General features: G+C 41.5%; 1 protein-coding gene across 2 annotated transcripts; it reads left to right on the forward strand.

Annotated features, from left to right (window-relative positions):
• Positions 1-16914, forward strand: DDX19B (DEAD-box helicase 19B). Of its 2 annotated transcripts, XM_079723570.1 has the most exons (12): positions 1-90; positions 6893-6941; positions 7828-7881; positions 8934-9069; positions 9351-9443; positions 11812-11914; positions 12484-12598; positions 14024-14201; positions 14537-14774; positions 15320-15482; positions 15946-16137; positions 16569-16914. In XM_079723570.1, exons 1-12 carry the CDS (start codon positions 34-36, stop codon positions 16628-16630), a joined length of 1440 nt encoding a protein of 479 aa, XP_079579696.1. In that variant the 5' UTR covers positions 1-33; the 3' UTR covers positions 16631-16914. The 2 variants fall into 2 exon arrangements, with proteins under 2 accessions (XP_079579696.1, XP_079579695.1); XM_079723569.1 differs by lacking the exon at positions 9351-9443 and having other exon boundaries at positions 4-90.
• The last annotated feature ends 1937 nt before the right edge of the window (positions 16915-18851 follow it).

Consider the following 18851-nt stretch of genomic DNA (forward strand, 5'->3'; position numbering starts at 1 on the left):
GCAGGCACCTGCGTCCCAGCCGTGCCCGCGGCCATGGCCACCGACTCGTGGGCCCTGGCGGTGGACGAGCAGGAAGCGGCAGCCGAGTCGGTGAGTTGGCTTCAGCCGCAAAAGGGTCAGGGGGCCGTTTTGGCCGGGATCAGATGCCTGGGAAAAGACACTCCCTAGGTTGGTCTGGGCCGGGATGGGGTGCGCGTAGGGATGGAGCCTGGACCCTGAGCTGGCTTTGTTTACCCACCCAGCCCCCGACAGGTTACGTAAGCGCAGGTGAGCGCTCCCATAGCTAAAGAGCCCAGGCGCCCGCCTGTCTTCCTGGAGTCAGGACTCTGAATTGTAATAATCACCTATGTAGGTGTCATTTTCCACCTTCCGATTCTGAGCTGCTTGGGCTCAGGAACCATGGCTTATTCATTCATATTTGTGTGCTTCCTCAGCTTGCTCAGTGATGATGAATGATTGACTCTGTAGGCTTGGCAGTCAGTAAATCCTCTCCTGATCCGCTTAGCTTTGTTCTGGGCCTGACACACAGTAAGCAAGATATGGGTGAAACGTTACTATGTAGAATTCATTTTTCCCGCCTAAACACTCGAGTTCTCATAGTGCTTCGAACCCGCTTTGTTGATACTTATTTCTGTTAATTTCTCGAGAACAAGGACTTAGTCTTATTTTTTATAACTGATAAAAATGTTTCATATGCACATAGATAGTCAAATAGTTTTAGAAAGTGGTTCCCGCCAGTTTCTTCCTCCCCAAAGAAAACTTATTTCTCTCGACATTGATTTACGATACTGACCTCCTTGTTCCCTGAATAACATGCTTGCTTTGCTACTTCTTGAATTTTCCGTTTTAGGTGTTTATTGATTTTGACACTTTCCTCCATCCTCCTATCCCCACCACAAAAGCACACCTTCCCATTCCCCATCTTTCCATTATATTGTGATTTTAGTTAGATCAGTATTCTGTGCTTATATTATTAGTAACTCAGGAATACCTTTATTTCCTATACAACTTTTCCCTTGGAATTTATAACTGCCTTTTTTTTAAATTTGTGTTTATCACCAATTCAACCCCAGCCTCTTTGCTAATTGTCTAAGTTTATCTCAGGATGTTCCCACACATCAAGTGATCTGTCAGTTCCATTTCTCCCAGGTCTTTTATTTAGCCTGTTTCAAACTGTACTAGTTGTTGGGGCTTCCCTGGTGGCGCAGTGGTTGAGGGTTCGTGCCCCGGTCCGGGAAGATCCCACATGCTGCGGAGCGGCTGGGCCCGTGAGCCATGGCCTCTGAGCCTGCGCGTCCGGAGCCTGTGCTCCGCAACGGGAGAGGCCACAACAGTGAGAGGCCCGCGTACCGCAAAAAACAAACAAAAAAAAACTGTACTAGTTGCCCCAGTTCATTTTGGGGGCTGGAGGGGTACAGGGCAAATTTCCCTTTGCGCTCAATCTGGGGACTTCCTCCTCTTATCTTGTATTGGATCCCTTCCTTTCTGTATCCCCTCTCTTCATCTTTCTCGATTTGGTGGAGCCATTTATCAGCTTTCTGAAGGTGTATGGGAAGTAACTTTTTTAAGATACTGCCTTTCCGAAATTAGCTTATTTTGCCCTATCATTTGAACAATAGTATTGCTGGGTGTAGAATTGTTAGTTGGAAATTATTTTCCTGCCAAATTTTAAAGACATTGTTGTATTGCCTTCTAGATTTCTGTATTTGTTGTTGAGATATCTGAGACCATTCTGGTTCCCGATGTGACCTCTTTTTCCCTAAGCTTGAAGAATCTTCTATTTGTCTCCAGTATTCAGAAAATTCATGATGATGTGTCTTGATATGGGTCTATTTTCATTTATTTTACTAGGCACTGGGTGGGAACTTCAATCTGGAAAACTCTTGTCCTTGTGTTATGGGAAATTTTCTTGAAAAATTTCACTGTTGATTTCTTCCCCTTGGTTTTTCATTTCCTCTTTCCAGACTCTTATCAGTTGAATGTTGGATCTCTTGGACTGCCTTTTAATTTTTTAAGTCAAGTTTATTGTGATATAGTTTATATAAAGTAAAATTCGCCCTTGTTAGTGCTACAGTTCTGTGAATTTTGACAGAGACATACAGTTGTGTAGCTACCATCACAATCAATATATAGAACGTTTCTACAACTCCAAAAAGTTCCATCAAACTTTTTGCATTCACTTCCTTCTCCCCACCCATCTCTGGCACCTGCTGATTTGTGTCATTTTAGTTCCACCTTTTCCAAAATGTGGTATAAATGGAATTATATAATATGTAGCCTTTTAAAAAATCTGGCTTTCACTTAACATAATGCGTTTGGGATTCAACCATGTTGTTGCATGGATCAGTAGTTTGTTCTTTTTTATTGCTGGGTAGTATTCCATGAATGGGTGTACCACAGCTTGCTTAGTCTTCTGTTGGTGAACATTTGTGTATTTTCTAGTTTTTGGCATTTATGAATAAAGCTATTATGTACATTAGGATACAGATTTTTGTATGGACTTATGTTTGCATTTTTCTTGGGTAAATACCTAATAGTGAGATTTGCTGGGTTATATGTTAAGTGTATGTTTAACTTTGTAAGTTACAAACCAAACTGTTTTCCAAAGTGGCTGTACCATTTTGTTATACCACCAGCAATGTATAAGAGCTCTAGTTGCTCCACATCCTCACCAGCACAGCATGGCCAGTTTTTTCCCTCCATTCTAATAGGTGTATAGTGGTATGTCACTGAGGTTTTAATTTACATTTCCCTAATGACTAATGATGTTGAGAGTCTTTTCATGTGTTTATTTGCCACCTGTATAACTTATTTGAAGTGGCTTTTCAAATCTTTTGCCCACTTAAAAAATCTGATTGTTTTCTTATTATTGAGTTGGGAGAATTCTTTATGTATTCTGGATGCAAGTCCTTTATCAAATATGTCGTTTGCATAAATATTCTCCCTGACTGGAACTTGCCTTTTAATTTTCTTAACAGTACTTTTTTGAAGAGGAGACATTTTCAATTTTGGCTAATTCTAATTTGTCAAATTTTTCATGATTAGTTCTTTTTGTGTTCTCTCTAAGAAATATGCCTTACCCAAGGCCTCAAAGCTTTTCACCTGTATTTTCATCTAGAAGATTTATGGCTTTAAATGTCACATTTATGTCTGTGATCCATTTTGAGTTAATTTTTTTATGTAATAGGAAGATTAGATCAACATTACCACAGTCAATTTTAAAACATTTTCATCACCTCAGAGAGAAACCTGTACCCGTCAGCAGTCACCCTTATTTCTCCTCAACCTCCCAGCCCAGCCCCTTGTAACCACTAATCTATTTTCTGTCCCCTTAGATATGCCTATTCAGGACATTCCCTATAAATGGAATCATATAATATGTGCTCTTTTGTGGCTGGCTTCTTTCACTTAGCGTGTTTTCATGGTTCATCCATGTGGTGACATGTATCAGTACTTCATTCACTTTTACTGCCAAATGATATTCCATTGTATAGATAGCACATTTTATTTATCTATTCATTGATGTCCATTGATGGGCATTTGAATTGTTTCTACTTTTTGACTATTATGAATAATGTTGCTATGATCATTCATATGTACTTGATCATGTACAAGTTTTTGTGTGGACATTTTCAGTTCTCTTGGGTATCTATCTAAAAGTGGGATCACTGGATTATATAGTAACTCTGTGTTTAACTTTTGAGGAACTGCCATACTGTTTTCCAAAGTGACTGCATCATTGTATCATCTTTAAGTTTATTATTATTTTTTTGAGATTAGTATCATCTATGAGAGGCACTATTGTGTAGAAGTTAAGACCTAAGACTTTGTAGCCAGACAGACTTGGATTTGTATTCTGGGCCCAACACTTATAACCTTGGGCAAATTGCTTAACTTCTCTGTTCCTCAATTTCCACATCTATTAAATGGGGATAATCATAGTACCTACCTCACTGATTTATGGACATGCCTGAAATAAGTGCTATATAAGTGATTGTTATTATTATAGTTATTGTTATCTATAATTCATTTTCTTTGCAGGAATCTTGAATTACTTATCCATATTGTACAGATTAGTTAAACCTGGATAAGTTTTGTGAATTTACTTAATCATACACAGGTAAATTATAATAGATCCCAATATTCTAAAACTGAACAAATGAGTAAAGACAGCTCTTTCCTTCTGCCTTGTGGAACTCCCACTGAGGATCTCCACAGGAATTGTGTGATGTAGGTGACTCTGACATGTGCAGTGCAAGGTTACTGTGTTTTAAATATTCATCAAGCTCCACTTATTCATTTGAGAAAATATTAAATCCTATTTATGTTTATTTCCTAATTCCCCTGTGGTTCCTCTTTGTTCCCCTTGTTCCTTAGGAAATTTCAATTTAGAGAAGGGCAAAGGGAGTAGGAAACCCTGATGAGTAAGACTCTTTAAGTCTCCTACTTCACCATTGTGCCTAAGGCATTCCTTATTCAGTATAACTGAATAACCATTAAATCTTCCTTCTTCTGTCTCGAGAATCCTTTTTCAAGTAGCTTTTGAATAAAATGCAGTGTGTAACTGTATAGATTCCAATCATTTTAACACATCTTAAAAGCTAAAATATTGGGCTTCCCTGGTGGCGCAGTGGTTGAGAGTCCGCCTGCCGATGCAGGGCACACGGGTTCGTGCCCCGGTCCGGGAAGATCCCACATGCCGCGGAGCAGCTGGGCCCGTGAGCCATGGCCGCTGAGCCTGCGCGTCTGGAGCCTGTGCTCCGCAACGGGAGAGGCCACAACAGTGAGAAGCCCGCGTACCGCAAAAAAAAAAAAAAAAAAAAAAAAAAAAAAAAAGCTAGAATATTAACTAAAGGTATTGAAAAAAATGTAGACATTATAAGGTGGGTGTTTTGGCTTTTTTGCCTTTCGGTTACTTTTTTGGATTGCAAAATAGTTTTGAATGAAGTTGCAAGAGAAATTGGTTTCTCCCTTTTGGTCCAAGTAAACGGAGCAAAGGAAGGAATCAGAACTAACTGGACTTTCAACGTAAGTTTCAGCGTTCAGTTCACTGACACTGCAGTAGGTGATGTGAACTTCACTGTCCTGGTGCTTTTGCTGTTTAGGCTTTGAGATCCTTACAGCAAAGTGAGGGCTGAGTATGTTTTCAGGATCTGCTGGAACCTCTCCAGAATTCTGATACATTGTAATCAAAACAACATTTCCTGGTTTCATTTACATTGTTGCTATCAGCTTTTTCTGTACATTGCATTTTATTTATTTTAACTGTTTATTTACTCTGTTAGCTTCAATTGTAACAATATACCAACAAAAGAATAGGTTGTCCTTTTATCACTGATTATTACAGTAAAGGATATTTCTAACTCACTTATACCTCAACCCTATCATTTATTTTAGGTAGCAGTTATCACCCTAGGCGTGAGTACTATTAACCCTGCTCTTGTAAATATTGCCAGTAAGTCAGTCTGTCTGTCTCTGTTTTTAACAGCCTTGAATATTAGGCTTAAACCATGTTCATTGGCAGGATGTGGAAGAGGAGTGCTTTAGTGAAGACTAGAATATATTGAACGCCTACTATATGTCATACACGGTGCAGGTTGCCTCATTCATTATCTGTTAGTGTGCTCTCTGTCCTTCAGAATTAATGAAGGATTTTTACTGCTTCATAGTGATTTCCTTTTTTTTTTTTTTTTTTTGCCAATTCCGTCTTGCCAGTCTCTCCAGTGTGTTCCCCCGTCCCCCGCTTCCTCCTCCATCCACCCTAACAGCGAAGTAGACAGACACCAGAAACTGCCTTTTCAGTTTCCATCAATAGAAGTGAGGTTCCTCCATTCCCAGCTAACCACTTATTAAAACAGTTTTTTCATTCCTCCCTCCACTTTCCCCCTTCTTGGACTTAGAGGAAAAGCAGAAATGAACCTCAAGACAGAAAACCTGTGCAAGTGGTGCTTTAAGCAATAGCCATTTGATTGTGGTGGTGATTTTCATTCTTTTTCCCTTCTCTACATGATGTCTTAAGCCCCACTTAATATTTTATGATTAGAGCACCTGCTTTGGCTAGATCCGAAGGTCAACTAAAAATAAAAATATCCCCTGTCTTTAAGTTCTGTTTTTTTTTTTTTTTTTTTTGGCTTTATTGAGGTATAATTGACAAATTTTCATCCTAATAGGGGAGATAAGTCCTTCCAGGGTATCCCTAACTTACAGTGTTTAATCAAAGTCCTAATAAATCTTTCTTTGAAATGTCTTTCCTTTTAAACCCTTCCTTTCTACTCCCACTTCATCCTGCTGGGTATTTTGATTACACAGTGTGCCATGATGCTCTAGGCTGTTCCCAATTTAAAATACCAGACATCTAGCACAAGGCAACCTGAATGTGAGGATGCATACTGGCGTGCTGTGGCTCTGTCGCTCCAACATAGTCTGCAGCGTGACTGATTCCCACCCACAGATGCTTTTCATTGCAGTCTTCCCGCCTCAGTGTTCTCTGAAGAATGACTGCATTTTCCAGTATCTCTAAATTTCCTCGTTTGAAAAATGAGAGTGACAACTCAAATGGTATTCTGTTGAGAGATTGAGAGAATCTGTGTAATCCGGGCATTAAGCAAACTCACAAATTATAATTCTTTCTAAGGATTGTAATTAGGAAGTGTGGATTTTGAGCTGTTGTGTAACCAGTTTTTTTCAACTGGTTTTGTGGGATATTTTGTTTATTCTCACTCTAACATTTAGTAAACAAAAGGAGCCCAGCAGAACAACCTAATGAATATGTCCTATCGAATAGGTCATGAGAGTGGTTCATTTCTTCCCAGCTTCACTGGGGGAGGCACTATTGATGCAAAATCTTTTAAGTGATTTTCCTGACACTTTCCCCCCCATGTTCTCCATTTAGTTGAGCAACTTGCATCTTAAGGAAGAGAAAATCAAACCAGATGCCAATGGTGAGTAACTAAATGCTAGTTTGAAAACAAAAATAATTTCCTTTAGTATTAATGTTTTAACATGACAACTGTCTGGAAAAAGATTATATGTGTACCAGACAGGGGGCTGGCAGATACTGGCAGTCATTTGATTTGGGAATCAACAAACGGGACTGTTTGGTGTGCTGCTTCATATAAGCATGAGGATGCCTAATTGGCTTATAAATTATAAAGTGTATTACTAACCATGAAAATATACCGCCAATGATTATTTGTTTTTTAAAATATTCCTCAATTTGAGATGAGATAGACAAAGTATGAACAACCTGAGGGTTAACCTATTGTAATTATTCTGAAATCGTATCTACCAAAAACCTAAGATGTCCATTGAATTTTTGTTGATGTATTTAACATTATAGGGGAGAAATTGCAACACCTCACTCTGAATTATTTTTCTGTATGTTTTTACAGAACTACAACATTGAATATATGTTTCTATTAATCAACAGTTTATATACAAAGAGTCTTAATGGCACTATGGTGTTTGTATATTGACGAAATATGATTTGCATAGATATAGATATTCCTCTGTTGAGCATCAAGGTGGTTTTGGTCATTGCTGTAACCATCTTTCTGTAACATGAGAGAAATATTGACGCTGTGAGGGATTAATATTAGTTTTTGAGGTAAAGTGAGAGGACTTGGAAAGAACTGAAATATAAGCGACAGTTTTCATACCTTTGTTTATATAGGAACGATAAAATGTTTTTATCTGTGGCTTGGTTTCCTCATTTATTTTTTTGCTCCCCAGGCCTTTACATTTCTAGTGTCTCATAGAATTTGAATTGTCTCAGCTGTTGGGTATGGGATGTGATTTTGAATGACGGCCGCTTTGTGTCTGATAAAGGTGCTGTGGTCAAGACCAATGCTAATACAGAGAAGGCAGATGAAGAAGAGAAAGGTAACCTAGCCTAGAGTTACATATACATGAAGTTCTACAGTCTAAGAGAATGGAATGTTACGAGGTTTCATTTTTACACTCTACTTGGCTGGACTTTAATGGGAGTCACAGTGCTAATAAAATTTCAACATAGTCATTGGTAAAGGGATTCTAATTCTTTACATTTTAGAGAAATTTTACTTTGAACAACTGATAAACTTCAGCAGCAGCAGGAAATATTCCCTGAATGATTATCTTGTATTGGTCTTTATAAAAGAAATTTTAACTTGCATCACCATTTTCTAATAAAATTATATATATTTGTTGGTATTTTGACACATTTAATGAACAGCTTATCCAACATCAAGATACAGACTTTGTTAACTTGTTTTTTTTTCCATTGTTGTGATGTGTTTTTTAAGCTCATAATTTTATTATTTTATTTATTTATTTATTTATTTATTTTTGGCTACATTGGGTCTTTGTTGCTGTGCGTGGGCTTTCTCTAGTTGCAGCGAGTGGGGGCTACTCTTCGTTGTGGTGCGCGGGCTTCTCATCGTGGTGGCTTCTCTTGTCGCGGAGCATGGGCTCTAGGCACACAAGCTTCAGTAGTTGTGGCGCACGGGCTTAGTTGCTCCACAGCATGTGGGATCTTCCCTGACCAGGGATCGAACCTGTGTCCCCTGCATTGGCAGGCGGATTCTTAACCACTGTGCCACCAGGGAAGTCCCTTAAGCTCATAATTTTAAATTTATATTGAGTGTAAATTGGGGAGTAAATATTTGGGTTTGGATAGGAGAAATCAGTAACCTCAAGAAAGGACAGTTGTTAGGAATAGAGTTCTGGAGAAGAATATGAGGCCCCAACAGATGATACGAGTATCATAATTTTTCCCTTTAATAAAACTATTTTAATTGCATTTATAAATCTAAACTAAGCTATACCTTGAATTAGGAGTCCCAGTACAAATGCATGTTATTGCTTAAAATACCAATGGCAGCTGAATTCAGATGAGATCATCACGCTGGATTTCATGGAGTTTTTAAATCTTCACACTCTTTTTTTCCTGACAGAGGACAGAGCCGCCCAGTCCTTACTCAACAAGCTGATCAGAAGCAACCTTGTTGATAACACCAACCAAGTGGAAGTTCTGCAGCGGGATCCAAACTCCCCGCTCTACTCAGTGAAGTCCTTCGAGGAGCTTCGGCTGTGAGCATTTAATTTCTGTCTCTCCCCTTTGTGTTTAGATAGAAATCCTAGGCCTGTTACAAGAATTTTTTCATCACTACAGAACATTTTTAGTTAACACAAGTTTAATAAAAGAATTTAGCTGCTTTGGGCTAGTAAGTAAAATTTCTAGGTAATTTGTAAAAGCTTTAGCTGCACTTATACATTGTGTCCAGTTCACAGTTCCAGTACTGTTAGCTAGATATTTGGCTTCTTTCCTTAACCAAAGAGACTGTGACTTTCATCTTTAACTGTTTTTCTAGGAAACCACAGCTTCTCAAGGGAGTCTACGCCATGGGCTTCAACCGTCCATCCAAGATACAAGAGAACGCGTTGCCTTTAATGCTTGCTGAGCCGTACGTGTCCTGATGCAACTCTATCCCATTTTTAACCTCCCATGTTTTTTTTTAACTTTTATTATTTTAAAAAACTATACTAGTAATACACGCTCATTTTAGAAAAGTTAGAAAACAGTGAAAAATAAGAAAAAAAATAATTTGTAATCTCCCTCTCCCCTACACTATTAATATTTGGAGTAGAGACTTCTAGATGTTTTTCTATGTAAACTTGCATATGTATACTTTTTTCTTAAAGGAACCATATAAAATGTTTAAATGTTTTTTTGATACGATAATTACATAATAATATTTCTATGTTGGTAAATACATTTATATCATTTATATACACCATGATTTCATTATATGGATAAGTAAAATATATGTGTCAAATGTAGAAGACAAAAACCAAACAGGGTTCTAGGAGACCAGAACAGTACAATTGCTAAGGTCATTTTCTGGTGCAGTGCTTTTTACTCTTTCATAGGCGTTTGAATCTCATAGGAATTTATTAAAATGCAGATTCTGATTTCAGTAAGTCTGAGGTGGGGACTGAGGTTCACCATTTCTAATAAGCTTCCCGGTGTTGCTGGTCCTGCTGGTGTCAGACCACATTTTGAGGAACAAGGTTCTAGAGCATGAGGAACTGTTTATAAAAACTGATCCCTACGTCACATGAGATTATCTAAATTTGTACTGCATATAATCCTAAATCCCCCTTTCCCTATTTGTCTGAAAATAGATGCTTTAGGTCTGTATTTTCTCAAAGTTTTTTTTTTGTTCTGTGTCATAATGTATTTTTCAAGATGGATAATGTCTTTTGAGCATACTTAAAAATGAATAAATTGACTGCTTATTAGATTGTTTCACATTTGCCACTTGTATTTATGGATCTTGATGCTTTCATAGATGCTCAGTGTTAGATTGTCAATGTTAGAAGAGATCTGGGAGAATTTTCTAGTACTTTTTCTTCATTAACATATTTATTGAGGGCTTGGTTTGTAACAGATACTATTCTAGGCACTTGGATACATTAGTGAACAAAGCAGACCAAAATTCTTGCTCACAAGGAGCTTACATTCTAGTTTGGAGTATAGATAATATATTTTTACTAAAAATAAATCAAATATATAGTCTGTTAAAAGGTGATAGATTGTAAATATAATTAATGCCACTGAATTGTACACTTAAAAATGGCAAATTTTGGGCTTCCCTGGTGGCGCAGTGGTTGAGAGTCCGCCTGCCGATGCAGGGGACACGGGTTCGTGCCCCGGTCCGGCAAGATCCCACATGTTGAGGAGCGGCTGGGTCCGTGAGCCATGGCCGCTGAGCCTGCGCGTCTGGAGCCTGTGCCCCGCAACGGGAGAGGCCACAACAGTGAGAGGCCCGCGTACCGCAAAAAAAAAAAGGCAAATTTTATATTATCTATTTTACCACAATTTTAAAAAATCATTAATGTAATATACCAAAAAGCATTGACTTGTATACTTTAAATGGATGAATTGTATGGTATATGAATTATATCTCAATAAAGTTCTTTTTTAAAAAGGTGATAAGTGCTAAGGAGAAAAATAGAGCATGATGGGGGGATTGGGAATACCAAGGACCTGACTGCAGTTTTACTCTCAACGTTTTATTATGGAAAAGTTGGAAGGATTTTATAGTGAACACCTATATTCCCACCTCCTAGATTCTTTCAGTGACATTTTACTGTGACTATTTACTATGCTTTATCATGACCAGTACATCTTTTTTAAGGCTCTTCAAAGTAGGTTGCAACTTTAAATCAAGTAGTTAGGGTAGAATCTCATTAAATAGGTGATATCTGAGCAAAGACTTGAAGGAGAGGAGAGAGTTGTCGTGTTACCATCTGGGGACAGTAGTACCAGGCACTGTATAGCCGGTGCAGAAGCCCTCAGACAAGAGCATGGCTGGCATGTTTCCAGAGCAGCGCCGGGGCCACTGTGGTGGAGTGGAGTGAGGAAGGGGGCCGGCAGTGGTGAGGTGGTAGAACAGGGAGCTAGTGGGGAGCCACATCAGGCGTGACCTTGTAGGGCATTAGAAGAACTTTAACTTTTGCTGTGAATGAAATCTGGAGTGATTGGAAGGTTTTTGAGCAGAAAAGTGACATGAGCTGGCTCACATTTTAGAAGAATCACTCACTGCTATGTCAAGAATAGATAAAAGATAAGGAAGGAGTACTTCAAATCAAAACCATAAAATCTTCTATTTGTGAAGCTAGCATATGTAACTTTACTACAGAATCCAAGGCCTCCTTCTGTAAATTAAGTTGGACTATTCATTCTTTAATTAAGCTTTATGCTTCATTTTTATTCACTGAAAGAATGCATGAGATTTATACTCCTAAACAGTTTGTTTTCTTGTACAGCCCACAGAACTTAATAGCCCAGTCTCAGTCTGGTACTGGTAAAACAGCTGCCTTTGTGTTGGCCATGCTCAGCCAAGTAGAACCTGCAAACAGATACCCCCAGGTAAGGGCTTGGTGAATTTGGGTTTTCTAACTCATAGCTGGAAGGGAAATGCCATTTGATGGATTAAAAGCCGAGCTTTGTATTACTTTTCACATAAACTAGAACCCCGTAAGTTGAGCACAAACAACATGGTTGATCTTCCAGTAATAACAAAAATCCTGTTCCCCTTTCGATGATTTGCCAGTCCTGGGATACTGCTGATAGGCTTGGCTTCTTTAGTTGCAAGAAAAACTTCCTTAATCTACAACTATCATCCATTAGGAACTTCTGAGAACCTTCTGAGTAAGAGAAAAGGAAGCTTATCTCCAATTGGAATTTCAGATCCCTACTCACATGGGGCTTTTGGTACACCAGTGGCCAATAGCTGTTCTCAAGTGTCTTTACCCAGCCAGAGTTCTGACCCCTGAGAATTATAGCTTATGACTCTGCAGCTTAAAGAGTCAAATGGTGTGCACTTTATATATTCTTTGCTTCAGCCTCAGCTGGAGGAATCATTAAGTTCTAATGGTAATTCCCTGTTGCATTATTAGTGAGTGTCTTGAATCCTCTCTGCATTCTTTCCCTACCAGTGTCTGTGCCTCTCCCCAACTTACGAGCTCGCTCTTCAAACGGGAAAAGTGATTGAGCAGATGGGCAAATTTTACCCTGAGCTGAAGCTAGCTTATGCTGTTCGTGGCAATAAATGTGAGTATGAATATGTGATCCTTGTTAATTAAGCTAATTACTTTTTATTTTGAAAAATTTCAAAATGTACGCAGTTGAAATAATACAATGAACACATGTGCCTTCCACCTGGATTCGAAAAGTAAACATTTTGCCATATTTGCTTTATCTGTATATATGTCCGTATTTTTTTTTTTTTTTTTTTGGTGAATCATTTGAAAGTAAATTGTAGACACTGTGGCTCTTTATTCCTAAGTACTTTAGTGTGCACTTCATAGTAAGAACATTCTGCAGCATATCCACAATACCCTTATCACAACCAAGAAAATAACACATTTTTAATAACTAACATCTAGTCCATTTCATTTCCCCCTAATTGTCTTAAGACATCTAAAATATTGCAGTTTGTATTTGAGTTAGAATGGCAGAGGATTCTGAACATTTGTTTGTGGAGGGCAGTAATTGGTTTGTTAACTGAAGTAAAAAGGAGCATTTGTTAGCTTTAAATTGACTCAACATTCATGTTAAGGCAAAATTTTCCCTGTGACTTTTTTTTTTAATATTTATTTATTTGGTTGCACTGGGTCTTAGTTACGGCTCACAGCCTCCTTAGTTGCGGCACATGGGCTCCTTAGTTGTGGCATGTGAACTCTTCGTTGCGGCATGCATGTGGGATATAGTTTCCCGACCAGGGATTGAACCTGGGTCCCCTGCATTGGGTGCGTGGAGTCTTAACTACTGCACCATCAGGGAAGTCCCTTGGCTGTGACTTCTATGGGAGCTTGTATTCTATGGGAGCTTGTATGTATTTGGTTAAGGTTATACTGTAATTAAAGGACTAAAAATTGAATCAGTAAGTACCATCTAACCCAAAATGAGCCAAATTCTCAATTTCAGGCTGCACAGGGCCAAGAATGTGCCATGCTGTGCCAGGCCTAGTCTGGGGAAGCACTCTAAGAGAGGCAGTTTGTTTCTTGGAAAAGACAAAACCTTTCATAATGAATCTTATTTACTGACCTGGGAAAGGGGCACATAAAGGCAACTGACTCATTTGACACAGATGCTGGGAGAACTGAGAGGCAGAGTATACTGGGGTGAGAACTTTGAAAAAGTCTACGTGTGAGGAAATGCGAACCCGGGCAAGGGAGAACGATGTTGACAGAGAAGAAATAAAGATAAATCCTTGAAAGAGGATTGATGATTGTAGAGAATGTAAAAGAATACCATTTTCATCTCATTGTTTATACTCTTACCCAATCTTTTCAGCATTACTGTTTTTTGTGTGTATGTCCATTAAATACTGTAGTACTATCCTAACCTTTCCTTAAAGTATTAATGCAAACATCAAAACAATTGCTTTAAAATACATCATAGCTTTAGAATTGCTCAGAGAGTAGAGCTGGCTGTGCCATGGAAATACCCACAGAGCACATCTTGTCTCCACAGTGGAAAGAGGTCAGAAGATCAGTGAGCACATTGTCATTGGCACCCCTGGGACCGTTCTGGACTGGTGCTCCAAGCTCAAGTTCATTGACCCCAAGAAGATCAAGGTGTTTGTTCTGGATGAGGCTGACGTGATGATAGCTACTCAGGGCCACCAAGATCAGAGCATCCGCATCCAGAGGTAGGAACTCTTGAGCCAGGAGGAACTTCTCGGCCTCCTGATCTGCCCCCTGCCAGGTTCTTTACTCTGCAGCTTTCAGAGGCATTAGTTTGGTGGGCCGTTTCCATGTCGCACTGACCATACCCCCAGCCTGGGTTGAGGAAGGAGACTTAGGGACTCTACCACCACTCGTCCCTGCCCCACGTCTGCTCCTCCCTCCTCCCTGCAGTGCTCCTCCCTGCTTTGCCACCTTCCTGGGGACGCAGGTCATCCAAGCCTGGGGAGGCTGTGCTTCTGTTCCTTCCAGTGAAACACTCGGTCGGGGTCATGTCGAACACCTGGGCCTTCCCTTGCAGGATGCTTCCCAGGAACTGCCAGATGCTGCTTTTCTCTGCCACCTTTGAAGACTCTGTCTGGAAATTTGCCCAGAAAGTGGTCCCAGACCCAAACATCATCAAACTGAAGCGCGAGGAGGAGACACTGGACACCATCAAGCAGTATTACGTCCTGTGCAACAGCAGAGATGAGAAGTTCCAGGCCTTGTGTAATATCTACGGGGCCATCACCATTGCTCAAGCCATGATCTTCTGCCATGTGAGTAGCAGCAGCAGCAGGAGGAGGCCTGCGGGGGAGGAGCTCCACTGGAGGGTGTGGCCCTGCGCCCTCCCTCTCAGCCAGCGCCACGTAGTGCTGGTGGACCAGGCTCCTTCCCTGTGGCTGGAAAGGAAATGAATCACCTCCATCTGCCCAGGACATATTCTCGCAGGTTATAATGAGTTGTAAGGGGAAGACTGAAGATCTAAACCTTCTTTGGTCCCACTTCTTAGAGATAACTTGGGAAAAAAACCTCCAAATAACATCCAGGAAAATAATTTTAAAGTTTTAGTAATATAGAGTACTTAGGAATGAAGCCCTTTGGCTCAAACCAGTCTTTATAGGTAAACACTAAGATCATTGAAGGAATTTATCCAAAAAAAAAATCACATGGCTAAAAAATATTCAGAAACTTTAAGCCTAACCTGCTGACTGAACTCAGTAGAGCCTTCATATATATTAATGGCAACAAGCCACTTTTCTGCAGGTGTCTTCATTTTTTTTTTTACAGGTGTCTTCACTTAAAACAATTCTTTTCACTCCAGACCCGCAAAACAGCTAGTTGGCTGGCAGCAGAGCTCTCAAAGGAAGGCCACCAGGTGGCTCTGCTGAGTGGTGAGATGGTGGTCGAGCAGAGGGCTGCAGTGATTGAGCGCTTCCGAGAGGGCAAAGAGAAGGTTCTGGTCACCACCAACGTGTGTGCCCGCGGTGAGCAGAGACCGTGTCCTGGTCTGCAGGCTCAGGGTAGCGAGAGAGATCCTCGTCTGGGGGACACTCCGGTGGTTTGCGGGAGATCCTGTTCTCTAGGAGAGCCTGTTTGGATTCCCTAGGCAGAGGAGAACTTTCACAGAAGCCAGGAGTCCTGACTTGGTGGCTTAGAACGGCACCTGCTCTTCTTGGGGCCCCCAGGGAGGCTTTAGCTGCTTCTCCAGATACTGGTATCCAGCAGAGGCTCTCTGGAGCCTGATGGCTGATTTCATAATTTGGTCAGCACCTGCCACAGTTCTGTTTTCTCCCTCTGGGTTCTGCTACCTGCCCCTTTGTCTGAATCCCAGAGCTGGCCCATCCCAGACTCTTCCTTCCACCTGAGGTTGGTGTGTGTAGGCCTGACTGTGGACAACAGTGATTTCTGTCTCCCATCCTTACTCCTGTCCAACTCTCCTTCATGCAGGTATCGATGTGGAACAGGTGTCTGTCGTCATCAACTTTGACCTTCCCGTGGACAAGGATGGGAACCCGGACAACGAGACCTACCTGCACCGGATCGGGCGCACCGGCCGCTTTGGCAAGAGGGGCCTGGCCGTGAACATGGTGGACAGCAAGCACAGCATGAACATCCTGAACAGAATCCAGGAGCATTTCAGTGAGTCCCTGGGAGTGTCCCCTGCTGGGCCCTTCCCTTACAGGGGCAAGTCCGGGGGGGAGGGGAGGGTGAAGGGTAGGTTCTCCCGTGGCCCCGAGAGAGGCCTTTGTCTCTGTCCCATTCCCCTCCTTCCCGACAATGTGGAAGTTCTCAAATGCACACCTGGAGAGCTCAGGGCTCAGGGACTTGAATGACAGTCCCCCCTGGCCAGGCTGAGGGGCCTGGGGCTCTGGCTGTTGCTCTCTGTGTCCCTTGCTCAGTCACTGGAAGCCTTTGGGGTTCAGTGAAGGATCTCTGTGGCCAGAGGCACAGCACGTTCCTAGGCAGCAGAGACCTGTGTTTCCTCCCTCCCTGCTGTGCTGTTCCTTCCCTGAGTGTGTGTCTCTGTAACCCCATGTTGGTCTCTTTGAATTCTCTTTTCCTTCCCCCAGATAAGAAAATAGAAAGACTGGACACAGATGACTTGGACGAGATTGAGAAAATAGCCAACTGAGAAGCTCCTGCAGTCACTGGTGCCACCCTTGGTGCTCCCCCTGCACGGGACACTAGTGCTTTCACGGCACACTAGTGCTTTCATGGCACACTAGTGCTTTCACGGCACAGGCCTCAACAGTCAAGACAAAGATGAAGGCACGAGTAGAGAGAAACTACCTACCTCATTTTAAATTACGTTTGGACTTGACAAAAATTGTACAAGTGATGGGGAAGGTAGAAAAAAATTGTTTACACAACTTTTAAAGATTAGGCATGAATACACAGAAATTTACCTTTTGGAAATTCCGTCTTTTTTTTGGCCAGCGTTTTCCCACATCATTACGCTCATCTAGTTGTTGTGGCTGATCACTTGCTCAGGAGCCTTTGTGGCAGCCCCAGCCTGTTCTCTGCTTAGAATTGTTCACGCCAGCCTCCAGCCCTCGTGAAAGTGACAGAGTAGAGGTGAAGAGGGAACACAGAGAGAGAGAGACCGAGTAGGTTTGGTGTGTAAGCCAGTCATCATGTTTGGAGTGTGGCATGAAGCAGCAGAGGAGACCTGCTAGCTGCTGCTTTGGATTTGGGTTGGGACAGCTCATCTGAGTGTTGTCGGTCCCCGCTGTCCTGATGGCCAGAGCAGGAAGATTTGCTAAGCATGGACCAAAATGCCAACCTGGGATCTTTGGTGTACACAAGTCTGTGTTGCAGACCATGACTTGTTCTTCTCAGCGGGTGCAATCTTTGTAGAATGCACATCTGATAACTGTGCTTGTGCTTGAGCAAGTCCTGTGGAGAAGTCATCGTGGAGAATTAGTGGTGGTCCTGGCTTGCCACAAAACCTGATCTTGTGGGCACTTGCAGCATCTTTTTTACATCCCTAACATCACCTTGACCGTTTAGTAGCCCTAAGCAAATAAAAGGTGCTCTGAGGTTTGGATCCTCAGTGAAAATTGTGGTTTCAAGTTGCTAATGGCCAGTCTCAGGGCTCCAGAAGCGATCAGCAGTAGTCAGAAATCCTTGCTTTGCCTCCAGATCACAGAAGGCAAGTTTTTTATCAGAGCTGGGGAATGATTTCAGAATTTAGGCATCTTGATTATAAAGGAATTCTGAATATCTGCGTTCACAGTACTTGGAATACAACCAGGTGCAACTTAGGGACAAGGTGGACTACAGCCATTCATCTGTCCAAGGCAAGAGTAACTGCCAAGGCCTTTGCTCCATCCTTACTTGGCATCTTTGTGCAGAGCGGTCAGAGCAAATAATAGTAATGGACACTTCCTCACACCTGGCCAAAGCTGTTGGCACCCAGTGTGACAGAGCAAAGATGAGATGAAACTGAGTTATAAGAGCATATGAAACCCCAGCTGAGAGTCCTCCTCAGCTCTTTGACTTCGATACGGAAGGGCCACTTTATCTAGGACCAGGCCTGGAAGAGGGATTTTCTGTGATGAGAACTATTCCAATCCCAGACCTTCCTTGTAGGCATTTCTGTGTTTTAGGGCCAGACTCGTCTCTTGGGAAGGGAAGGGGCCAATGTTAGCCTCCCAGGTGGTTTCCCTAATCTGACGTTACAGCTGCTACAGAGAGAACCGCAGACTGTCAGTCCTGCCACATTCCCCTGGGGGCGCTTGACTGTGTTGAGTCTTGTTTGTACTTCTGGCCAACTCTGACCCACCTTGGGAGTCTTGTAAGAAGGGAAGAAATTTTATGCCCCCCCAACCCCCGCAAAGTCCTGTGGACCAACCCTGAAATAACTTAAAACAAAGGCAATAATTAAATGAGTGTGGACTCCTGAGGCTGCAGGCTGAGTACATCCCACATTCTCACAATGTGTATAACCTATCTACTGAGTAGCCCTAAATCTGAGCAGGAAAATGGGAAGCAATGTGCTTCAGACTCTTCAATAGTAGGAATAAATGGGTATCTGGTAGAAATCTAGATTAACAGTTCCTTATCTGGGGCTAGACCCCTAAGAACTCACTGGATGGGTTTTATGGAGTTTATGATGAAGTTTATGCAGTGTTTTGAGTTTAAATGTATTTTCCTGGGGAGAAACTCCCAAAGGAGTATGTGTCTTTTTAAAAGGTAAGAAAGACTCACTGTATGTATGGCTCTGGAAAGTCCCCCAGTGTCACTGCAGTCCATGTTCATTCCTGCCAGTGCTTAGCCTCTTGGGCGTAATGGTCCGTAGCTGCTTCTGTGACCTTGTGCCATTTTGAGACATCAGTGATGTAAAAATGTAT

The sequence above is a fragment of the Hyperoodon ampullatus genome (assembly GCF_949752795.1).
Source record: "Hyperoodon ampullatus genome assembly, chromosome: 18".
Classification (NCBI taxonomy): domain Eukaryota; kingdom Metazoa; phylum Chordata; class Mammalia; order Artiodactyla; family Ziphiidae; genus Hyperoodon; species Hyperoodon ampullatus.